The sequence below is a fragment of the Pseudophryne corroboree genome, chromosome 2 (assembly GCF_028390025.1).
Source record: "Pseudophryne corroboree isolate aPseCor3 chromosome 2, aPseCor3.hap2, whole genome shotgun sequence".
Classification (NCBI taxonomy): Eukaryota; Metazoa; Chordata; class Amphibia; order Anura; family Myobatrachidae; genus Pseudophryne; species Pseudophryne corroboree.
Window position 1 is genome coordinate 1047840093 of NC_086445.1, and position 25631 is coordinate 1047865723.

General features: G+C 54.3%; 1 protein-coding gene across 3 annotated transcripts in view; it reads left to right on the plus strand.

Annotated features, from left to right (window-relative positions):
* GDAP2 (ganglioside induced differentiation associated protein 2) overlaps positions 1–13268 on the plus strand; it is a 114732-nt gene extending 101464 nt beyond the window's left edge. For 2 of the 3 annotated variants that reach the window (XM_063956881.1, XM_063956883.1), the window contains exons 13-14: positions 7585–7728; positions 12461–13268. In XM_063956881.1, coding sequence (XP_063812951.1) covers positions 7585–7728; positions 12461–12508 — 192 coding nt within the window. In that variant the 3' untranslated portion in view covers positions 12509–13268. The remainder of the gene's footprint in view (positions 1–7584; positions 7729–12460) is intronic. The other variant, XM_063956882.1, reaches the window with a different exon arrangement.
* The last annotated feature ends 12363 nt before the right edge of the window (positions 13269–25631 follow it).

Consider the following 25631-nt stretch of genomic DNA (forward strand, 5'->3'; position numbering starts at 1 on the left):
GCTGGAGTCAGGAAAACTGACTTGCTGTTATCCTGTATGCACCCAACAAACTGGGTGCTCTTGCTTTTAAGCAGACTTTTGCTAGTTGGATGTGTAATACAATTCAGCTTGCACATTCTGTGGCAGGCCTGCCACAGCCAAAATATGTAAATGCCCATTCCACAAGGAAGGTGGGCTCATCTTGGGCGGCTGCCCGAGGGGTCTCGGCTTTACAACTTTGCCGAGCGGCTATTTAGTCAGGGGCAAACACGTTTGTAAAATCCTACAAATTTGATACCCTGGCTAAGGAGGACCTGGAGTTCTCTCATTCGGTGCTGCAGAGTCATCCGCACTCTCCCGCCCGTTTGGGAGCTTTGGTATAATCCCCATGGTCCTTTCAGGAACCCCAGCATCCACTAGGACGATAGAGAAAATAAGAATTTACTTACCGATAATTCTATTTCTCGGAGTCCGTAGTGGATGCTGGGCGCCCATCCCAAGTGCGGATTATCTGCATTACTTGTACATAGTTACAAAAATCGGGTTATTATTATTGTGAGCCATCTTTTCAGAGGCTCCTCTGTTATCATACTGTTAACTGGGTTCAGATCACAGGTTGTACAGTGTGATTGGTGTGGCTGGTATGAGTCTTACCCGGGATTCATAAATCCTTCCTTATTGTGTACGCTCGTCCGGGCACAGTACCTAACTGAGGCTTGGAGGAGGGTCATAGGGGGAGGAGCCAGTGCACACCACCTGATCCTAAAGCTTTACTTTTTGTGCCCTGTCTCCTGCGGAGCCGCTATTCCCCATGGTCCTTTCAGGAACCCCAGCATCCACTACGGACTCCGAGAAATAGAATTATCGGTAAGTAAATTCTTATTTTCTTTAACACTTTTTCTGGAATAAATCAGGCAGTCGGTCACCCAAACCGCGAGTATCCGCGCTGGCAGCGCACAGTGGTGAGGATGAGTCTGAGGAGAAACCGCTGTCAGCTCGGTGCGCTACACGTGGGGTCTGGGGGCCGATGGGAGGGCCCCTGACACATCTCCTAATATCCAGCTGAGTAGAGATTCCCGAGACAAATCCCTGGGTTATATAAATGTGTACGGCGTAGGATTAGTAACTGCGGAAGAGAGTGCGTGGCACGTACATAATGAATCCCAGACACAGATAATAGTAATATGTTCCCCAGTCTTCCATATCACCCTGTATGACACACACAATGTCCTCCGCTCTGTGACGTGCAGATCTGATGTTAGTGCAGGTGGCATTTTACGTGTCCAGGGAATGGCGAGCGGCTAACAGCAGTATAAGAGGCGCTCCTAGGATAATGATATGACCTTTGGCATTGGAAGGCTGGAGAGGTGCCTGGAGGGGGGGGGGGCAGTGGTGTGTTGGGCTATGGAAGTGGCCCATCATGTTAGTGTGGGGTACGGATGGAAGTCAGAGCAGTATGCCGGGTGGGGCAAAGGTGCCTGGGTAATGGTGAGATGCTCTAATTCTTGTTTGTAACTAAAAGGGAAAAAAAAGAAACTGATTATAACAGTAAAGGCCAAACGCAGCGGTCTGTAAGCCGGATGGCCGCGCCAAACCTGAGTGTTTATGACCCTGACTCCCAGTTCCAGGGGTGAAAGATTGTCCTTAGCTCGGAGATGGTATTGGATGTGCAGCCGGGGGAGGGGGTGTTAGTGAGATGGGCGGAGGAGGAGAGCGGGCGGGGGGGGGGGGGGGGGTGTTAGTGAGATGGGCGGAGGAGGAGAGCGGGGTGTGTGTCTAGATTAGGAACAATAGCGCTGGCTACTGGACATGTATATTACACACAGTGGGGCTCATTCAGAGACGGGAGGAAATCCCAGGGAAGGTGTAACTATCTGAATGCAGAGGAGGGAGGGAATAAGAGACGTAACACAGATACTGGGAGATTTACTTTCACACTCAGTTGAGCTAGTGTGTCGCCCCCAAACCAGACACCCCACCCCCTCCCTGTGGCACAGCGCGGTTATACAGTGGTGTACATTGCACCTTCCAGACTGAAACAATGAGGCTTATTGTCTGTATTCCCCGGAGCCGATCACTCGTCCCTATGTTCCATTTTCAGGGCTATATACTGTATGTGCCCTATACTGGTGTGGGTCTGTCTGTGGTAGAGCGCTTGTTAATAAGTAAAAATGTTGATGCACCAACGGCTCTTGATTCATTAAAAAAAATATATATATAGTTTTAATGATAAATTGTCCACTAGGGGGAGCTGTACATCTGTCTATGACCTGAGCGACTGCATACACGATAATAACTACAGATGGGGAAGTGATCAGACACCTGTATAGTTCTGTGGTGCGCTGCAGTCTAGTTTCAGATACGTTTCTTCATAGGCTTTATCCGTGTGAATGACAGAGGAATGTGTCCGCAGATAGCGGTGGCCCCTGATGGTGTGTCTGGTGGGCAGTAGGTGGGTGACGCTTCCCAGCTGTAGATAGCGGTGGCCCCTGATGGTGTGTCTGGTGGGCGGTAGGTGGGTGACGCTCCCCAGCTGTAGATAGCGGTGGCCCCTGATGGTGTGTCTGGTGGGCGGTAGGTGGGTGACGCTCCCCAGCTGTAGATAGCGGTGGCCCCTGATGGTGTGTCTGGTGGGCGGTAGGTGGGTGACGCTCCCCAGCTGTAGATAGCGGTGGCCCCTGATGGTGTGTCTGGTGGGCGGTAGGTGGGTAACGCTCCCCAGCTGCAGATAGCGGTGGCCCCTGATGGTGTGTCTGGTGGGCAGTAGGTGGGTGGCGCTCCCCAGCTGTAGATAGCGGTGGCCCCTGATGGTGTGTCTGGTGGGCGGTAGGTGGGTGACGCTCCCCAGCTGTAGATAGCGGTGGCCCCTGATGGTGTGTCTGGTGGGCGGTAGGTGGGTAACGCTCCCCAGCTGCAGATAGCGGTGGCCCCTGATGGTGTGTCTGGTGGGCGGTAGGTGGGTGACGCTCCCCAGCTGTAGATAGCGGTGGCCCCTGATGGTGTGTCTGGTGGGCGGTAGGTGGGTGACGCTCCCCAGCTGTAGATAGCGGTGGCCCCTGATGGTGTGTCTGGTGGGCGGTAGGTGTATGGCGCTCCCCAGCTGTAGGTAGCGGTGGCACCTGATGGTGTGTCTGGTGGGTGGTAGGTGGGTGACGCTCCCCAGCTGTAGATAGCGGTGGCCCCTGATGGTGTGTCTGGTGGGCGGTAGGTGGGTGACGCTCCCCAGCTGTAGATAGCGGTGGCCCCTGATGGTGTGTCTGGTGGGCATTAGGTGGGTGATGCTCCCCAGCTGTAGATAGCGGTGGCACCTGATGGTGTCTGGTGGGCGGTACGTGGGTGACGCTCCCCAGCTGCAGATAGCTGTGGCCCCTGATGGTGTGTCTGGTGGGCAGTAGGTGGGTGATGCTCCCAGCTGTAGATAGCGGTGGCCCCTGATGGTGTGTCTGGTGGGCGGTAGGTGGATGGCGCTACCCAGCTGTAGGTAGCGGTGGCACCTGATGGTGTGTCTGGTGGGTGGTAGGTGGGTGACGCTTCCCAGCTGCAGATAGCGGTGGCCCCTGATGGTGTGTCTGGTGGGCGGTAGGTGGGTGACGCTCCCCAGCTGTAGATAGCGGTGGCCCCTGATGGTGTGTCTGGTGGGCGGTAGGTGGGTGACGCTCCCCAGCTGTAGATAGCGGTGGCCCCTGATGGTGTGTCTGGTGGGCGGTAGGTGGATGGCGCTCCCCAGCTGTAGGTAGCGGTGGCCCCTGATGGTGTGTCTGGTGGGCGGTAGGTGGATGGCGCTCCCCAGCTGTAGGTAGCGGTGGCACCTGATGGTGTGTCTGGTGGGTGGTAGGTGGGTGACGCTCCCCAGCTGTAGATAGCGGTGGCCCCTGATGGTGTGTCTGGTGGGCGGTAGGTGGGTGACGCTCCCCAGCTGTAGATAGCGGTGGCCCCTGATGGTGTGTCTGGTGGGCATTAGGTGGGTGATGCTCCCCGGCTGTAGATAGCGGTGGCACCTGATGGTGTCTGGTGGGCGGTACGTGGGTGACGCTACCCAGCTGCAGATAGCTGTGGCCCCTGATGGTGTGTCTGGTGGGCGGTAGGTGGGTGGATCTCCCCAGCTGTAGATAGCGGTGGCCCCTGATGGTGTGTCTGGTGGGCGGTAGGTGGGTGGATCTCCCCAGCTGTAGATAGCGGTGGCCCCTGATGGTGTGTCTGGTGGGCAGAGCTCCCCAGCTGTAGATAGCTGAGGCCCCTGATGGTGTGTCTGGTGGGCGGTAGGTGGGTGAAGCTCCCCAGCTATAGATAGCGGTGGCCCCTGATGGTGTGTCTGGTGGGCGGTAGGTGGATGGCGCTCCCCAGCTGTAGGTAGCGGTGGCACCTGATGGTGTGTCTGGTGGGTGGTAGGTGGGTGACGCTCCCCAGCTGTAGATAGCGGTGGCCCCTGATGGTGTGTCTGGTGGGCGGTAGGTGGGTGACGCTTCCCAGCTGTAGATGGCGGTGGCCCCTGATGATGTGTCTGGTGGGCGGTAGGTGGGTAACGCTCCCGAGCTGTAGATAGCGGTGGCCCCTGATGGTGTGTCTGGTGGGCGGTAGGTGGGTGACGCTCTCCAGCTGTAGATAGCGGTGGCCCCTGATGGTGTCTGGTGGGCGATAGGTGGGTAACGCTCCCCAGCTGCAGATAGCGGTGGCCCCTGATGGTGTGTCTGGTGGGCGGTAGGTGGGTGACGCTCCCCAGCTGTAGAAAGCGGTGGCCCCTGATGGTGTGTCTGGTGGGCGGTAGGTGGGTAACGCTCCCCAGCTGCAGATAGCGGTGGCACCTGATGGTGTGTCTGGTGGGCAGTAGGTGGGTGACGCTTCCCAGCTGTAGATAGCGGTGACCCCTGATGGTGTGTCTGGTGGGCAGTAGGTGGGTGACGCTTCCCAGCTGTAGATAGCGGTGACCCCTGATGGTGTGTCTGGTGGGCAGTAGGTGGGTGACGCTTCCCAGCTGTAGATAGCGGTGACCCCTGATGGTGTGTCTGGTGGGCAGTAGGTGGGTGACGCTTCCCAGCTGTAGATAGCGGTGGCACCTGAAGGTGTCTGGTGGGCAGTAGGTGGGTGACGCTCCCCAGCTGCAGATAGCGGTGGCACCTGATGGTGTGTCTGGTGGGCAGTAGGTGGGTGACGCTCCCCAGCTGTAGATAGCGGTGACCCCTGATGGTGTGTCTGGTGGGCAGTAGGTGGGTGATGCTCCCAGCTGTAGATAGCGGTGGCCCCTGATGGTGTGTCTGGTGGGCAGTAGGTCGGTGACGCTCCCCAGCTGTAGATAGCGGTGGCCCCTGATGGTGTGTCTGGTGGGCGGTAGGTGGATGGCGCTACCCAGCTGTAGGTAGCCGTGGCACCTGATGGTGTGTCTGGTGGGTGGTAGGTGGGTGACGCTTCCCTGCTGCAGATAGCGGTGGCCCCTGATGGTGTGTCTGGTGGGCGGTAGGTGGGTGACGCTCCCCAGCTGTAGATAGCGGTGGCCCCTGATGGTGTGTCTGGTGGGCGGTAGGTGGGTGACGCTCCCCAGCTGTAGATAGCGGTGGCCCCTGATGGTGTGTCTGGTGGGCGTAGGTGGATGGCGCTCCCCAGCTGTAGGTAGCGGTGGCCCCTGATGGTGTGTCTGGTGGGCGGTAGGTGGATGGCGCTCCCCAGCTGTAGGTAGCGGTGGCACCTGATGGTGTGTCTGGTGGGTGGTAGGTGGGTGACGCTCCCCAGCTGTAGATAGCGGTGGCCCCTGATGGTGTGTCTGGTGGGCGGTAGGTGGGTGACGCTCCCCAGCTGTAGATAGCGGTGGCCCCTGATGGTGTGTCTGGTGGGCATTAGGTGGGTGATGCTCCCCAGCTGTAGATAGCGGTGGCACCTGATGGTGTCTGGTGGGCGGTACGTGGGTGACGCTACCCAGCTGCAGATAGCTGTGGCCCCTGATGGTGTGTCTGGTGGGCGGTAGGTGGGTGGATCTCCCCAGCTGTAGATAGCGGTGGCCCCTGATGGTGTGTCTGGTGGGCGGTAGGTGGGTGGATCTCCCCAGCTGTAGATAGCGGTGGCCCCTGATGGTGTGTCTGGTGGGCAGAGCTCCCCAGCTGTAGATAGCGGAGGCCCCTGATGGTGTGTCTGGTGGGCGGTAGGTGGGTGAAGCTCCCCAGCTATAGATAGCGGTGTCCCCTGATGGTGTGTCTGGTGGGCGGTAGGTGGATGGCGCTCCCCAGCTGTAGGTAGCGGTGGCACCTGATGGTGTGTCTGGTGGGTGACGCTCCCCAGCTGTAGATAGCGGTGGCCCCTGATGGTGTGTCTGGTGGGCGGTAGGTGGGTGACGCTTCCCAGCTGTAGATGGCGGTGGCCCCTGATGGTGTGTCTGGTGGGCGGTAGGTGGGTAACGCTCCCGAGCTGTAGATAGCGGTGGCCCCTGATGGTGTGTCTGGTGGGCGGTAGGTGGGTGACGCTCTCCAGCTGTAGATAGCGGTGGCCCCTGATGGTGTCTGGTGGGCGATAGGTGGGTAACGCTCCCCAGCTGCAGATAGCGGTGGCCCCTGATGGTGTGTCTGGTGGGCGGTAGGTGGGTGACGCTCCCCAGCTGTAGAAAGCGGTGGCCCCTGATGGTGTGTCTGGTGGGCGGTAGGTGGGTAACGCTCCCCAGCTGCAGATAGCGGTGGCACCTGATGGTGTGTCTGGTGGGCAGTAGGTGGGTGACGCTTCCCAGCTGTAGATAGCGGTGACCCCTGATGGTGTGTCTGGTGGGCAGTAGGTGGGTGACGCTTCCCAGCTGTAGATAGCGGTGACCCCTGATGGTGTGTCTGGTGGGCAGTAGGTGGGTGACGCTTCCCAGCTGTAGATAGCGGTGACCCCTGATGGTGTGTCTGGTGGGCAGTAGGTGGGTGACGCTTCCCAGCTGTAGATAGCGGTGGCACCTGAAGGTGTCTGGTGGGCAGTAGGTGGGTGACGCTCCCCAGCTGCAGATAGCGGTGGCACCTGATGGTGTGTCTGGTGGGCAGTAGGTGGGTGACGCTCCCCAGCTGTAGATAGCGGTGGCCCCTGATGGTGTGTCTGGTGGTCAGTAGGTCGGTGACGCTCCCCAGCTGTAGATAGCGGTGACCCCTGATGGTGTGTCTGGTGGGCAGTAGGTGGATGATGCTCCCAGCTGCAGATAGCGGTGGCCCCTGATGGTGTCTGGTGGGCAGTAGGTGGGTGATGCTCCCAGCTGCAGATAGCGGTGGCCCCTGATGGTGTCTGGTGGGCAGTAGGTGGGTGATGCTCCCAGCTGTAGATAGCGGTGGCCCCTGATGGTGTGTTTGGTGGGCAGTAGGTGGGTGATGCTCCCAGCTGTAGATAGCGGTGGCCACTGATGGTGTGTCTGTATGTGCACTCTACTGACCGTGACTGGGGCCACATGTACGCTGTACTGGCCGGGAGCCGCTGACTGGGGCCACATGTACGCTGTACTGGCCGGGAGCCGCTGAATGGGGCCACATGTACTACGCTGTACTGGCCGGGAGCCGATGACTGGGGTCACATGTACGCTGTACTGACTCTAATCCTGCGAGTAGATTACAGTATATAGCGAGTGACGTTGATCTCATCCTGTATTCTATCATCTCCCAGGTCTCCACGTGGTTCTTTACCACATTTACTGTGTCTGGACTGAAGGACAAGATACATCAGGTGGAAAGTCTGCACCAGCTCTTTACCGCTATCTCCCCCGAGCAGATTGAAATCCCCCCGTTTGTCCTGGACTACGATGCTCGGGTAAGATGTGGCTGTTGTGGTTCCTAGTGCCAGGCTGGAATGTTCTCTGCAGACTGTATGTGTCCCTGCTTCATCCCAGTCTGACCGCTCATTTATACTGTGATATATACTGACTTTACTCTGATCCATGTCTCCCAATATCTAACCAGCAGCACTGCGTCTGTGCTTTGTGTCCCTGATACGTGGCCACCAGACGCTATTAATGCAGCAGTAGTGCAGACACGTCTGTGCTTTGCGTCACCATCCCTGATACGTGACCACCAGACGCTATTAATGCAGCAGTAGTGCAGACACGTCAGTGCTTTGTGTCACCGTCCCTTATACGTGGCCTCCAGACGCTATTAATGCATCAGTAGTGCAGACACGTCAGTGCTTAGTGTCACCGCTCCTGATACGTGGCCTCCAGACGCTATTCATGCAGCAGTAGTGCAGACACGTCAGTGCTTTGTGTCACCGCTCCTGATACGTGGCCTCCAGACGCTATTCATGCAGCAGTAGTGCAGACACGTCAGTGCTTTGTGTCACCGCTCCTGATACGTGGCCACCAGACGCTATTAATGCAGCAGTAGTGCAGACACGTCTGTGCTTTGTGTCACCGCTCCTGATACGTGGCCACCAGATGCTATTAATGCAGCAGTAGTGCAGACACGTCTGTGCTTTGTGTCACCGTCCCTGATACGTGGCCACCAGACGCTATTAATGCAGCAGTAGTGCAGACACGTCAGTGCTTTGTGTCACCGTCCCTGATATGTGGTCACCAGATGCTATTAATGTAGCAGTAGTGCAGACACGTCAGTGCTTTGTGTCACCGTCCCTGATACGTGGCCACCAGACGCTATTAATGCAGCAGTAGTGCAGACACGTCAGTGCTTTGTGTCACCGTCCCTGATACGTGGCCACCAGATGCTATTAATGCAGCAGTAGTGCAGACACGTCAGTGCTTTGTGTCACCGCTCCTGATACGTGGCCACCAGATGCTATTAATGCAGCAGTAGTGCAGACACGTCTGTGCTTTGTGTCACCGCTCCTGATACGTGACCACCAGACGCTATTAATGCAGCAGTAGTGCAGACACGTCAGTGCTTTGTGTCACCGCTCCTGATACGTGGCCACCAGACGCTATTAATGCAGCAGTAGTGCAGACACGTCTGTGCTTTGTGTCACCGCTCCTGATACGTGGCCACCAGACGCTATTAATGCAGCAGTAGTGCAGACACGTCTGTGCTTTGTGTCACCGTCCCTGATACGTGGCCTCCAGACGCTATTAATGCATCAGTAGTGCAGACACGTCTGTGCTTTGTGTCACCGCTCCTGATACGTGGCCTCCAGACGCTATTCATGCAGCAGTAGTGCAGACACGTCAGTGCTTTGTGTCACCGCTCCTGATACGTGGCCACCAGACGCTATTAATGCAGCAGTAGTGCAGACACGTCAGTGCTTTGTGTCACCGTCCCTGATACGTGGTCACCAGATGCTATTAATGCAGCAGTAGTGCAGACACGTCTGTGCTTTGTGTCACCGCTCCTGATACGTGGCCACCAGACGCTATTAATGCAGCAGTAGTGCAGACACGTCAGTGCTTTGTGTCACCGCTCCTGATACGTGGCCACCAGACGCTATTAATGCAGCAGTAGTGCAGACACGTCTGTGCTTTGTGTCACCGTCCCTGATACGTGGCCACCAGATGCTATTAATGCAGCAGTAGTGCAGACACGTCTGTGCTTTGTGTCACCGCTCCTGATACGTGGCCACCAGACGCTATTAATGCAGCAGTAGTGCAGACACGTCTGTGCTTTGTGTCACCGCTCCTGATACGTGGCCTCCAGACGCTATTCATGCAGCAGTAGTGCAGACACGTCAGTGCTTTGTGTCACCGCTCCTGATACGTGGCCACCAGATGCTATTAATGCAGCAGTAGTGCAGACACGTCAGTGCTTTGTGTCACAGCTCCTGATACGTGGCCACCAGACGCTATTAATGCAGCAGTAGTGCAGACACGTCTGTGCTTTGTGTCACCGCTCCTGATACGTGGCCACCAGACGCTATTAATGCAGCAGTAGTGCAGACACGTCTGTGCTTTGTGTCACCGCTCCTGATACGTGGCCTCCAGACGCTATTCATGCAGCAGTAGTGCAGACACGTCAGTGCTTTGTGTCACCGCTCCTGATACGTGGCCACCAGACGCTATTAATGCAGCAGTAGTGCAGACACGTCAGTGCTTTGTGTCACCGTCCCTGATACGTGGTCACCAGATGCTATTAATGCAGCAGTAGTGCAGACACGTCTGTGCTTTGTGTCACCGCTCCTGATACGTGGCCACCAGACGCTATTAATGCAGCAGTAGTGCAGACACGTCAGTGCTTTGTGTCACCGCTCCTGATACGTGGCCACCAGACGCTATTAATGCAGCAGTAGTGCAGACACGTCTGTGCTTTGTGTCACCGTCCCTGATACGTGGCCACCAGATGCTATTAATGCAGCAGTAGTGCAGACACGTCTGTGCTTTGTGTCACCGCTCCTGATACGTGGCCACCAGATGCTATTAATGCAGCAGTAGTGCAGACACGTCTGTGCTTTGTGTCACCGCTCCTGATACGTGGCCACCAGATGCTATTAATGCAGCAGTAGTGCAGACACGTCTGTGCTTTGTGTCACCGCTCCTGATACGTGGCCACCAGACGCTATTAATGCAGCAGTAGTGCAGACACGTCAGTGCTTTGTGTCACCGCTCCTGATACGTGGCCACCAGATGCTATTAATGCAGCAGTAGTGCAGACACGTCTGTGCTTTGTGTCACCGCTCCTGATACGTGGCCACCAGACGCTATTAATGCAGCAGTAGTGCAGACACGTCAGTGCTTTGTGTCACCGCTCCTGATACGTGGCCACCAGACGCTATTAATGCAGCAGTAGTGCAGACACGTCTGTGCTTTGTGTCACCGCTCCTGATACGTGGCCACCAGATGCTATTAATGCAGCAGTAGTGCAGACACGTCTGTGCTTTGTGTCACCGCTCCTGATACGTGGCCACCAGATGCTATTAATGCAGCAGTAGTGCAGACACGTCTGTGCTTTGTGTCACCGCTCCTGATACGTGGCCACCAGATGCTATTAATGCAGCAGTAGTGCAGACACGTCTGTGCTTTGTGTCACCGCTCCTGATACGTGGCCACCAGACGCTATTAATGCAGCAGTAGTGCAGACACGTCTGTGCTTTGTGTCACCGCTCCTGATACGTGGCCACCAGACGCTATTAATGCAGCAGTAGTGCAGACACGTCAGTGCTTTGTGTCACCGCTCCTGATACGTGGCCACCAGACGCTATTAATGCAGCAGTAGTGCAGACACGTCTGTGCTTTGTGTCACCGTCCCTGATACGTGGCCACCAGATGCTATTAATGCAGCAGTAGTGCAGACACGTCTGTGCTTTGTGTCACCGCTCCTGATACGTGGCCACCAGATGCTATTAATGCAGCAGTAGTGCAGACACGTCTGTGCTTTGTGTCACCGCTCCTGATACGTGGCCACCAGATGCTATTAATGCAGCAGTAGTGCAGACACGTCTGTGCTTTGTGTCACCGCTCCTGATACGTGGCCACCAGACGCTATTAATGCAGCAGTAGTGCAGACACGTCAGTGCTTTGTGTCACCGCTCCTGATACGTGGCCACCAGATGCTATTAATGCAGCAGTAGTGCAGACACGTCTGTGCTTTGTGTCACCGCTCCTGATACGTGGCCACCAGACGCTATTAATGCAGCAGTAGTGCAGACACGTCAGTGCTTTGTGTCACCGCTCCTGATACGTGGCCACCAGACGCTATTAATGCAGCAGTAGTGCAGACACGTCAGTGCTTTGTGTCACCGTCCCTGATACGTGGTCACCAGATGCTATTAATGTAGCAGTAGTGCAGACACGTCTGTGCTTTGTGTCACCGCTCCTGATACGTGGCCACCAGACACTATTAATGCAGCAGTAGTGCAGACACGTCAGTGCTTTGTGTCACCGTCCCTGATACGTGGCCACCAGACGCTATTAATGCAGCAGTAGTGCAGACACGTCTGTGCTTTGTGTCACCGCTCCTGATACGTGGCCACCAGACGCTATTAATGCAGCAGTAGGACACTGATAGGGACGGCATTGTCATATGTGGCTGACGTGTAGTAATGGATATGTGGCTTGTGAGATCATGTGACCGGTAGCGTTTGTACCGGAGACGGTGTGATCGTTGTGGCATCTGGTTAGAGCGTTGATGGCTTATGTTATTTATGATAAATGGTCTCGGTATCTTGTCTGATGATCATGGCTGCTGGGCGCGGGGAAGTCGCAGTAGCGTGTGTATTGGTAACACCCTAGCCCGTAAGAGGATAGATCTCCGTGTAACCGGATCCTAAACACGCGGTGTGAACATGTGACGTTCTCTGATCAGCTGAAGTGACAAGGAAGGGTTAAACGTGAGCCCCCCCGCCCCCCACTCCACTCCCTTTGATGTCCTCGGAAAGGCTCCATGGCTGAGAGTCATATGGAGCCAACATGTAGTCTTCTCCGTGTGGGGTGAACCAGATGTGGGCCTGGAAATGAGCGGACGTGTGTCCCTGCAGCCATCATTAGCGCACTCCCTCTGTGTATCACTAGTGGGGGGGGGGGGGGATATACGTCTCTCCCTGCACTCACATGAATCCCCCCCACACAGCCTTCTCTGTCCCCCATGTAACATCTGTCTCTGCTCCACAGGAAAACGGGCCAGTCTTCTCCCCACGCTCCTCGTTCTCAGGCCTCTGACCCTCTCGCCCTCTCGCTCCTCTGCCCACTGTTCCTGCGGATGGTCCTCTCAGGATAAATCTCTGCCTCGCCCTGCTGCTTCCTCTGTGTACCGGCCGGACAGGGGCCAGTGACGGACACTGCTTCAACACGTGGCGTGCGCGCTCCTCTGACCCGGCGATCCCAGAGGCGACGTTAGCTGGACTGTGCGGTGCGGAGAGGGCGATGTATCGTATTTATACCTGGTACTTCTGTGTGACTGAAACCGCCCAACAGAGGAGGTCGACGCGGCTGCCGCCAGCACATCGCCTGTAATAAAGTCCCTTTCTAATGTGAACTTCAAGAGCAGCTGCCTGGATCTTCTGTCCTATACTGCACCGCGGACGCCGGTCACTGTACTCGGGGGAGAGGGGGGGATAACGTATGTCGCCGCAATGACAGATGGATACTTGGACGTAGAGATCACCGGCCGCCGCGACTGGGAAGGAAAGAGAGAACCGTCCTGCTCATCGGAGAATGAATGTACCTGTAGATATGATTTCTCTGTTCTGCATTACAATAAAGAGATGTAAGATTTTACCAAAATCCCTTCCCACCCCTCTGTAACTGCCCCTGGTGACACCGCGACACCCCTGCACCATGGAAACAGAATGTGGGAAGAATTATTGTATGAAGGTAAAAACGTTGGCGAGGTCTCCTGGAACGGGTTATACACGTGTCACTGCCGGGATAAGCGTTCTGCCTGCGCAATGTACAGTAAAAGTCCCATTTTTTCATAAAACATTTTTGTCGTTTTTGTCATGGATACGGAATTCTGCTCCGCTCGGAGGTTACTGCTAACCGTAAGAGGTCACGCATAGGGAGGCCAATTCCAGGCCGGTTTTTTAACCCTTGGTTTCAAAATAAAAAAATGCTCAATCCTAATCCAGAGCCCCCCCCTTCCTTATGGTGGCCGAAGTGGGGTGTTGCCCCCCATAGGAGGCATGAAGGAGAGGACATGGATGCAGAAACAGTTTCGCAAACTCCATCATTGCAGTCCAGGTTTTCAGGATATCAATGCTTGAGCACATGTGACGTAGTTAAATTAAATTGACTGTGATACTAATTACCTGGACTCAAGTACGGATAAATATTAAAACCTGACTTTAATAGTGGAGTTTGCGAAATTCTGGATTAAGGTAAAGCAATAAATCTGTGGGTACTGTGGTTGGATGAGGGGTTATACACTGGCTCAGCTCCAGTGCATGTTTTCCGGGTCTCTTCACAGACTCACAAATTACACAATTAGCTCCGCCAGTGAGTAATGAGTACACCTGTGCTCCTGCTGGGTGTTCTGGGAAATGTGTCAGTGTGTAATGAATACACCTGTGCACCTGCCGGGGGACCTGGGAAATGTGCCAGTGAGTAATGAGTACACCTGTGCTCCTGCCTGGTGGCCTGGCAAATGTGTCAGTGTGTAATGAATACACCTGTGCACCTGCCGGGGGACCTGGGAAATGTGTCAGTGAGGAATGAATACACCTGTGCTCCTGCTGGGTGACCTGGGAAATGTCAGTGAGTAATGAGTACACCTGTGCTCCTGCTGGGTTTCCTGGGAAATGTGTTCGTGAGTAATGAGTACACCTGTGCCCCTGCAGTGAGTAATGAATACACCTGTGCACCTGCTGGGTGACTTAGGAAATGTGTCAGTGAGTAATGAGTACACCTGTGCTCCTGCCTGGTGACCTGGGAAATGTGTCCGTGAGTAATGAATACACCTGTGCATCTGCTGGGTGACCTGGGAAATGTGTCAGTGAGTAATGAGTACACCTGTGCGCCTGCTGGGTGACCTGGGAAAGGTCAGTTAGTAATGAGTACACCTGTGCACCTGCTGGGTGACTTGGGAAATGTGTCAGTGAGTAATGAGTACACCTGTGCACCTGCTGGGTGACTTGGGAAATGTGTCATTGAGTAATGAATACACCTGTGCCCCTGCTGGGTGACCTTGGAAATGTGTCAGTGAGTAATGAATACACCTGTGCTCCTGCCTGGTGACCTGGGAAATGTGTCAGTGAGTAATGAATACACCTGTGCTCCTGCCTGGTGACCTGGGAAATGTGTCAGTGAGTAATGAATACACCTGTGCTCCTGCAGGGTTACCTGGAAATGTGTCAGTGAGTAATGAGTGCACATGTGTTCCTGCCGGGTGACCTGTGAAATGTGTCAGTGAGTAATGAATACACCTGTGCACCTGCTGAGTGTCCTGGGAAATGTGTCAGTGAGTAATGAGTGCACATGTGTTCCTGCCGGGTGACCTGGGAAATGTGTCAGTGAGTAATGAATACACCTGTGCACCTGCTGGGTGTCCTGGGAAATGTGGCAGTGAGTAATGAATACACCTGTGCACCTTCTGGTTGACTTGGGAAATGTGTCAGTGAGTAATGAGTGCACCTGTGCTCCTGCTGGGTGACCTGGGAAATGTGGCAGTGAGTAATGAATACACCTGTGCACCTGCCGGGTGACCAGGGAAATGTGTCAGTGAGTAATGACTACACCTGCTGGGTGACCTGGGAAATGTCAGTGAGTAATGAATACACCTGTGCACCTGCTGGGTGTCCTGGGAAATGTGGTAGTGAGTAATAAATACACCTGTGCACCTGCTGGGTGACCTGGGAAATGTCAGTGAGTATTGAGTACACCTGTGCACCTGCTGTGTGACCTGGGAAATGTGTCAGTGAGTAATGAATACACCTGTGCACCTGCCGGGTGAGCAGGGAAATGTGTCAGTGAGTATTGAGTACACCTGTGCACCTGCTGTGTGACCTGGGAAATGTGTCAGTGAGTAATGAATACACCTGTGCACCTGCTGGGTGAGCAGGGAAATGTCAGTGAGTAATGAGTACACCTGTGCACCTGCTGGGTGACCTGGGAAATGTCAGTGAGTATTGAGTACACCTGTGCACCTGCTGTGTGACCTGGGAAATGTGTCAGTGAGTAATGAATACACCTGTGCACCTGCCGGGTGAGCAGGGAAATGTGTCAGTGAGTAATGAGTACACCTGTGCACCTGCTGTGTGACCTGGGAAATGTGTCAGTGAGTAATGAATACACCTGTGCACCTGCCGGGTGAGCAGGGAAATGTGTCAGTGAGTAATGCGTACACCTGCTGGGTGACTTGGGAAATGTCAGTGAGTATTGAGTACACCTGTGCACCTGCTGTGTGACCTGGGAAATGTGTCAGTGAGTAATGAATACACCTGTGCACCTGCCGGGTGAGCAGGGAAATGTGTCAGTGAGTTATGAGTACACCTGTGCACCTGCTGTGTGACCTGGGAAATGTGTCAGTGAGTAATGAATACACCTGTGCACCTGCCGGGTGAGCAGGGAAATGTCAGTGAGTAATGAGTACACCTGTGCACCTGCTGGGTGACCTGGGAAATGTCAGTGAGTAATGAATACACCTGTGCACCTGCTGGGTGACCTGGGAAATGTCAGTGAGTAATGAATACACCTGTGCACCTGCTGGGTGACCTGGGAAATGTGTCAGTGAGTTGCATCGAGTTTGGGAACCACTGGATTAGAACGATCATTGGGACCATTCCCAAATTTCCCAGTTGTGGCATCTCCCCCCCCCCCTCCCTTCCCCCACTGTCTATGAAGCGACGAGGGTTAAACCGCACATCTGCCGAGCAGGGAACCGGGGAAATCTAATCTGAGTGTGGATTACAGTCTTGAGCGAGGGCTCTGTGCTCGTCAGTCCTGTACAGTGGCTCAGTGAGAACGGTAACCTTGCTGTGTGGCTCGGATGGCAGGGAGTGCACACTCAGCATGGGAAGAATATCTGGCAGCACTGTGGCGTCGCCGGGGCAGGAGAGTTGCGGACTCATTACCTGGGCTGATTACCCTCTGACTCCGCGGCCCTGGCTGTGTCTTTTTCCACGTCCATATTTAGCTTCTGCCATCTGTGCGCAGCTCGTGGAAATCCCACATAATCTCAGGCCGGCTGCCTCAGGGTCACAGCCAGGTGTTCTTTACATGGAAACGCTGCGTCTCCAGATATTAACCCACCAGAGCCGGACGCTGCCCAGCAACGCCAGGCGCAGTCACACCACCATTTACTGAATGCACTGCCCTCTGGGGAGGGTGCGGATCTACCGGCCTGAGGATCACGCCTGGGGGCTATTGGCTGTTACGTTACATTTAGTAAATGATGGATCACACACACAGGGGATCTGCGATGATGATGATGGATCTTCTCAGACTGAGCAATCTCCTCCGGTATCCGTTCACATGGTCGACAGTCATTAGGTCGACATGGACACATGGTCGACACATGAAAGGTCGACACATGAAAATGTCGACGTGAGTTTTTTAACTTTTGTTTCTTTTGGGGAACTTTTCCATACTTTACGATCCACGTGGACTACGATTGGAACGGTAATCTGTGCCGAGCGAAGCGAATGCACCATGCCCGAAGCATGGCGAGGGGACGCGGTGCACTAATTGGGGTTTCCAGTCACTTTACGCAAAAAATGACACCAAAAAAAGTAAAAAAACTCATGTCGACCTTTTCATGTGTCGACCTTTCATGTGTTGTCCATGTCGACCATGTCAATGTCGACCAATAGTGGTCGACCTAATGACTGTCGACCATAACATGGTCGACCATTCATACTGGAACCATCTCCTCCACAGCCGTCACCCCACCAGCTGTGATGCAGGGCCAGGGAGAATGGGCCAGTGATGGACGTCCAATACCAATTTATCCACACAATGGGGGTAATTCTGAGTTGATCGCAGCAGGAAATTTTTTAGCAGTTGGGCAAAACCATGTGCACTGCAGGGGAGGCAGATGTAACATGTGCAGAGAGATAGATTTGGGTGGGGTGAGTTCAATCTGCAATCTAAATTGCAGTGTAAAAATAAAGCAGCCAGTATTTACCCTGCACAGAAATAAAATAACCCACCCAAATCTAACTCTCTCTGCACATGTTACATCTGCCTCCCCTGCAGTGCACATGGTTTTGCCCAATTGCTAACAAAATTCCTGCTGCGATCAACTCAGAATTACCCCCTATGGACGGTTCAGTCTGTTAGCAATCGATGTCTTCCAGCAATGCAGCGCGCACAGTATGTCGCATGGATCTACCATGATGACGGCGTTCCCAGGCTGTACGCTGCATGTGCGGGGTTACAGCATTACCTCTGATTAGATGTTGGCCATCAGCAGACACTCACTAAGGACCTGTGTTCAGTGATACAATGGTTGTGGAGAGGAACATTGCGTGTACCGCTGTGCAGCGCATTTCGCTAAATGAGGAGTGCGCGTTTTGCTGAATGAAAAGAGCGCAACAGTTTGCAGCTGCAACACATGGAATATCAATAGCGCAAATCTGTAAAGATCTGTAGATGCTGATTCCGTATCGATACAAGGCCTGCGATTGGCTATCCCTGTATTGCCCCCCCCCCCCCCCCCCCCCTAGTGGAGGGGTACATCAGGGTCATACCCCGGAGCGCAGCCACTGACACTGGGGAGCAGGAAGTGTACCAGGCCGGCTCAGGTTAATGAGTAATAAGTCAGAGACTAAGGGTGTGTGAAAGGCACCCCGATATGTAATAACACTGGGCCTAATTCACACCTCCCCGCACAGCGGCAATGCTTTTGTACTTGGCTCCCTGCCAGCTTCTGTGCGCTGGCAGGGAGATACTTGTCGCTCTCTTGGTCGCAGCGGCTGCATGTGATGTCATGCAGCAGCCCCGCTCCCCCCCCCCCCCCCCAGCGTGAGCACATGGTCCGGGCACGCCTGCGTACCCCGGACCGTGCAAAAATGCACAGCAGGGATCCAGTCTGAATTAGGCCCACTGTTTGCAGTATTTGGCGTTACGTCCTCAGTGCTGACTTTAGCACAGGGATGGCCATCAACCACTGATGGATAACAACCATCGATGGTAAAATACTGATGGTAGATGGTTTTCCCATCGATGGTGGAGATCCATTAGTTCTCCGCCATTGGTGGCACAGAGCCCCACAATGAGGTTTTTCTCCTACAGTGCCTAGCTCCCTCCCCCGACGTGACCCACGAACCCCCCCTCTGATTGCCCCTCTGCCCATTGAGTAATATAGTACAGTAGGTGTAGCCATCGGTGAGAAAAACAATCGATGGTTCCGCATCAGTGGGCGAGGGGACTCACTGCTGGTATTCCAGGTGTCTGGATCCTGACCTCCGGTAAATCATACTGAGCCCTCCACAGCATCTGGGTTAACCAGCGATGTGTGGCAGGATTGGCTGTGTGCCCGACGGGCTGCCGGCTGCACCTATAAATGCAGCCACCCGCCCTGCTGGGCACAGAATGACCCTCCCTCCTGTTACCTCGCAGAGCAGTCGCTGAGCGCACCTCTAGGACACTATAACCTTACGGCAGGATTTAGGCTTTTTGGAAAAACCGGTTTCTGCATAAAAAGTTTTTTTGTGTTTTTTTTTTTAGACTTAACACTGTAAACGTGGAACGTCTGTGGCCGCTGTGTGGACTCTGCCCCACGTATGAATGGAGTACATATAATCACCCGGATAAGACTATAATTGCTGTAGTAATGGGTCACTGCACTTCTGATGAATAAGTATAGGAATTACAGGGATTATCAGTATCCGTGTTCCCGACTCTGCGGCCTGGACATGACGGTGTGCGATTAATCCCTGCCGGACGCTCTGGAAGGATCACACCCGGATTACACACTATGGAAGTTCACATTTCACGTCATTTACACTTAAAGAAAGAAATGTAAGTGGCCCAATGAGATGCAGCGATATCACTGCGGCGTCTCGCCCCTCGCACGCTGACGTTCACATGACGACGGGATGCATGGATTATTATCAGACAGATTCATCCTGCTCTGCGCTAGGTGAGGGCCGACGCAGACTCGAGTATTAATAGGGCGACAGTCCGAGACCTTTCATAGTCAGCCCAACAAGTGTAGGCGGCTCAGAGCGCTGTCCTCCGTAACATGGCAGACAGCGATCTCGGGGGTCATCTGCGGTCTTGGGGTTCTATTTACTAAGATTTGGAGAGAGAGAAAGTGGAGAGAGAGATAGCACCAGCCAATCAGGAGCTGATTGGCTGGTACTTTAACTCCCTCCAAGGCTAGTACATAGAGCAGGCATTCCCAACCATGGTCCTCAAGGCATACTAACAGTGCAGGTTTTAGTGATATCCAGGCTTCAGCACAGGTGACTTAATTAGTAGCTCAGTTATTTTGATTTAACCATCTGTGCTGAAGCCTGGATATCACTAAAACCTGCCCTGTTGGTGTGCCTTGAGGACCGTGGTTGGGAATGCCTGACATAGACCCTTTGGTATCTGGTTGTTTATCTGTAAGTTGGAGAATAACCAACTGATCCAGCTATTCTTCACATGCGGCTGATCTCTCTCTCCATGGCTGGTGTACCTGGTGATCAGCGGCCTGGGGCTACTAAGGGGCCACATCCTATGTAAGAGCCGGGGACTCCCCGAGTGTGTAGGTGCCAGTATGGGGATGGTGGGACATCTCTCCCCATAGCTGGTGTACCTGGTGATCAGCGGCCTGGGGCTACTAAGGGGCCACATCCTATGTAAGAGCCGGGGACTCCCCTAGTGTATAGGTGCCAGTATGGGGATGGTGGGACATCTCTCCTTATGGCTGGTGTACCTGGTGATCAGCGGCCCGGGGCTACTAAGGGGCCACATCCTGTGTAAGAGCCGGGGACTCCCCGAGTGTGTAGGTGCCAGTATGGGGCTGGTGGGACATCTCTCTCCATGGTTGGTGTACCTGGTGATCAGCGGCCCGGGGCTACTAAGAGGCCACATCCTGTGTAAGAGCCGGGGACTCCCCGAGTGTGTAGGTGCCACTATGGGGCTGGTGGGACATCTCTCTCCATGGCTGGTGTACCTGGGGATCAGTGGCCCGGGGCTACTAAGGGGCCACATCCTATGTAAGAGCCGGGGACTCCCCGAGTGTGTAGGTGCAAGTATGGGGCTGGTGGGACATCTCTCTCCATGGCTGGTGTACCTGGTGATCAGCGGCCCAGGCTAGTAAGGGGCCACATCCTGTGTAAGATCTGGGGACTCCGAGTGTGTAGGTGCCAGTAAGGAGATGGTGGGATAGCTCTCCCCATAGCTGGTGTACCTGGTGGTCAGCGGCCCAGGGCTACTAAGGTGTCACATCCTTTGTAAGAGCTGGGGATGCCACGAGTGTGTAGTTGCAAGTATGGGGCTGGTGGGACATCTCTCCCCATAGCTGGTGTACCTGGTGATCAGCGGCCTGGGGCTACTAAGGGGCCACATCCTATGTAAGAGCCGGGGACTCCCCGAGTGTGTAGGTGCCAGTATGGGGCTGGTGGGACATCTCTCCTTATGGCTGGTGTACCTGGTGATCAGCGACCTGGGGGCTACTAAGGGGCCACATCCTATGTAAGATCCGGGGACTCCGAGTGTGTAGGTGCCAGTATGGGGCTGGTGGGACATCTCTCTCCATGGCTGGTGTACCTGGTGATCAGTGGCCCGGGGCTACTAAGGGGCCACATCCTATGTAAGAGCCGGGGACTCCCCGACTGTGTAGGTGCCAGTATGGGGCTGGTGGGACATCTCTCTCCATGGCTGGTGTACCTGGTGATCAGCTGCCCAGGCTACTAAGGGGCCACATCCTGTGTAAGAGCTGGGGACTCCGAGTGTGTAGGTGCCAGTAAGGAGATGGTGGGATAGCTCTCCTCATGGCTGGTGTACCTGGTGGTCAGCGGCCCAGGGCTACTAAGGGGTCACATCCTTTGTAAGAGCTGGGGATGCCACGAGTGTGTAGTTGCAAGTATGGGGCTGGTGGGACATCTCTCCCCATAGCTGGTGTACCTGGTGATCAGCGGCCTGGGGCTACTAAGGGGCCACATCCTATGTAAGAGCCGGGGACTCCCCGAGTGTGTAGGTGCCAGTATGGGGCTGGTGGGACATCTCTCCTTATGGCTGGTGTACCTGGTGATCAGCGACCTGGGGGCTACTAAGGGGCCACATCCTATGTAAGAGCCGGGGACTCCGAGTGTGTAGGTGCCAGTATGGGGCTGGTGGGACATCTCTCTCCATGGCTGGTGTACCTGGTGATCAGTGGCCCGGGGCTACTAAGGGGCCACATCCTATGTAAGAGCCGGGGACTCCCCGACTGTGTAGGTGCCAGTATGGGGCTGGTGGGACATCTCTCTCCATGGCTGGTGTACCTGGTGATCAGCTGCCCAGGCTACTAAGGGGCCACATCCTGTGTAAGAGCTGGGGACTCCGAGTGTGTAGGTGCCAGTAAGGAGATGGTGGGATAGCTCTCCTCATGGCTGGTGTACCTGGTGGTCAGCGGCCCAGGGCTACTAAGGGGTCACATCCTTTGTAAGAGCTGGGGATGCCACGAGTGTGTAGTTGCAAGTATGGGGCTGGTGGGACATCTCTCCCCATAGCTGGTGTACCTGGTGATCAGCGGCCTGGGGCTACTAAGGGGTTGCATCCAGTAATAGAGCTGAGGACTCTCTATTGTTCTGTAGTGTAGTGACCAAACGGCCCAAATTACCAGCATCTCTACCCGGCCCACAACCGGTGGTGCGAGGAGTGAGGGACCGATGTGCGTATCTGGGGAGTGAGTGACAGATGGGCGTATCCGGGGAGTGAGTGACAGGTGGGCGTATCCGGGGAGTGAGTGACAGGTGGGCGTATCCGGGGAGTGAGTGACAGATGGGCGTATCCGGGGAGTGTGTGACAGATGATCGTATAGCATTCACAGCAGCGACTTTAGACGCAGCAATCGCTGCCTCCTGGATTAGTATGGAGGCGAGCACCGGACGCTGTGGCTGCTATTAGCAACGTAGAAAGGAGAGATACCCCGTGGCGCAAGAAAAGGTTAATGTAATAAACACACAGTCTTTCCTGTGACTGACATCTCCATGATTCCTATATATACCGATCATTTCCTTCACATGTTCCACTCCAGTAGGTGCGCCTCAAATAGGAGAAAAGACTTAGGGGGTCATTTGGAGTTGATCGCTCGCTAGCTACTTTTTGCAGCCGTGCGAACGCATAGTCACCGCCCACAGGGGAGTGTGTATTAGCTGTGCAAGTGTGCGATCGCATGTGCAGCCGGGCGGTACAAAAACATTTTGTGCAGTTTCTGAGTTGCCCAGAACTTACTCAGCCGCTGCGATCACTTCAGCCTGTCCGGTCCGGAATTGACGTCAGACACCCGCCCTGCAAACGCTTGGACACGCCTGCGTTATTCCAACCACTCCCAGAAAATGGTCAGTTGTCGCCCACAAACGCCCTCTTCCTGTCATTCTCCTTGCGATCGGCTGTGCGAATGGATTCTTCGTTAAATCCATCGCACAGCAACGATCTGCTTAGTACCTGTACGACGCATACGCATGCGCAGTAGTGACCTGATCGCTGCGCTGCAAAAAAACGGCAGCGTGCGATCAACTCGGAATGACCCCCTTAGTGCAACACCATTTATTAACTGGATTAGGAATCTTCTGGTGAAAGTCCCGCTCACATGTGATAAGTGTGATATTTGCTCATCCTCCTCCAATATGAATGCTAATTCTTACACTGTCTTCCTGCGCTACAGCGTATATAAGGGGAGAGAGATTATAGTGAACACCGTTTTTTTAAAAACAAGGGGGGTAATTCTGAGTTGATTGCAGCAGGGTTTTTTTTAGCAGTTGGGCAAAACCATGTGCACTGCAGGGGAGGCAGATTTAACATGTGCAGAGAGAGTTAGATTTGGGTGTGGTGTGTTCAATCTGCAATCTAAATTGCAGTGTAAAAATAAAGCAGCCAGTATTTACCCTGCACAGAAACAAAATAACCCACGCAAATCTAACTCTCTCTGCAAATGTTATATCTGCCCCCCCCTGCAGTGCACATGGTTTTGCCCAACTGCTAAAAAATTTCCTGCTGCGATCAACTCTGAATGAGGGCCAAGGTCAGTTCTAATAACAGAGGTTACACTCACATTTCCTGGAAATCAACAATCACATATAGGAACCTCCGTACGGGTAACGGCTCTCACCACGATAACGACCAGACCCTGTTAGTCCATCAAGCACATTGGTCCATATCTTTGTCCTTAGATGTTAGAAAGAGAGAGTGGGGGTCATTCTGACCCATTTTTTCGCAGTCGAACGCACGGGTACCCACTGCACATGCCACACGGCCGAAGGTCGCTGGGTGGGAGGGGGCAGAATGGCCGCCGTTTCGCGGGCGCTGTCTGGCCAACGCAGGCGTGGCCGGACCGTGCGGCCGCTGCGGGCCGGGGAGCGACGAGTAGCTCCCGGCCAGCACGCTAAAGCTGCGCTGGTCGGGAGCTACTCTTGAAGTGCAAAGGCATCGCCGCTGTGCGATGCCTTTGCACTTCTGCGGGGGGGCCCAGACTGACATGCGGGGCGTGCTAGCCCTGTGCTGGGCGTCCCCCCGCATGTCAGTGTGAATCTCGGAATGAGGGCCCGTGTCCGGTTGGAAATCCCCTGGAGTACACCTGAGAAACCACCTGCTTGCTGGAGGTGCATGTATCTACTTATCACATGTGAGCGGCACTTTTACCAGAAGATTCCTAATCCAGTTAATAAATGGTGTTGCACTAAGGGGGTCATTCCAACCTGATCGCACGCTGCCGTTTTTTGCAACGCAGCGATCAGGTCAGAACTGCGCATGCGTATGCAATGCGCAGGCGCGTTGTACGGGTACAAAGCGGATTGTTGCTGAGCAATGGATTTAACGAAGAATCCATTCGCACAGCCGATTGCAAGGTGACTGACAGGATGAGGGCGTTTGTGGGTGACAACTGACCGTTTTCTGGGAGTGGTTGGAATAACGCAGGTGTATCCAGGCGTTTGCAGGGCGGGTGTCTGACGTCAGTTCCGGGACTGGACAGGCTGAAGTGATCGCAGCGGCTGAGTAAGGTCAGAGCTACTCAGAAACTGCACAAACTATTTTTGTACCGCCTGGCTGCACATGTGATCGCACACTTGCAAAGCGAAAATACACTCCCCCTGTGGGCGGCGACTATGCGTTCGCAGTGCTGCAAAAAGAAGCTAGCGAGCGATCAACTCGGAATGACCCCCTCAGTCTTTTTCTCCTATTTGAGGCACACCTCCTGGAGTGGAACATGTGAAGGATATTATCCGAACACACAGGAATCATGGAGAATGTCAGTCACAGGAAAGACTTTGTGTGTTTATTACGTGTTCCTTATATTGTGCCACGGCGTATCTCTCCTTTCTACGTTGCTATTGGTTTGAGGTTTGGTGACCCTTTTGAGTGACCTGGGTGGGGTCTAATGCGCCTTTTGTTCTTCTGCTGTGGCTGCTATGGTCACTCACTTCTCAGGAGCCGGAGGCGAGGGCCTGGACATCCCCGGCCTCTCACATACTGGGGGCAGATACTGTTTCTTGCCCCATGTAGTCACTGAGACGAGATCCGGTGATCCGCTGGGAACCGCCACGTACTCCTGAGGTTTGGAGTAACACATTTGTGTTTGTCCGCATCTAAGGAAAAACATAACATGAAATGAATGTTGCTGAGTCCCAGAACACTGACAACGCCCCACGTGGGAGAAACTGGCCGCTGAAGTGGGAGCCCATCCCCGATAACTAACAGCAAACACGGGACACGTGGGGGGTCCGGAGAGTCGTATAAGAACGTAACACCCCACTTCCCCTGACAATAACCTACAGAAACACTACACAGTCACAAGCATGTATAATAGCTTCCAGGAACAGCATTCTCTGAGCACGCCACGCAGGAAAATGTATCAGCGGATGCTGGAGCACTACAAGTCCCAGCATGTAATTTTCACTAAGTTTAAATTCAACTCTCTGCATTTTAAACTCTCCTACTGGATGAATAGAACCCGGAGATTAGAGCAGCGTCTATCATTGTGTCCTGGTGTCTGACGCACTACGGGACTGAACCACAGGAGCGACACCTCATAGCGGCACTTCATTTACTGACAGTCAGTAATAACGAGGCTGCGGTGACACCCATCAGGGGCACAGGCCCAAATGTAACAGTTCTGTGCATGCGTATGTGGCGCAATGCACACGCATGAAGTAATATTACAACGACCGATGTATTTTCACACAGGGTCTAGCGACGCTTTTCAGTCGCACTG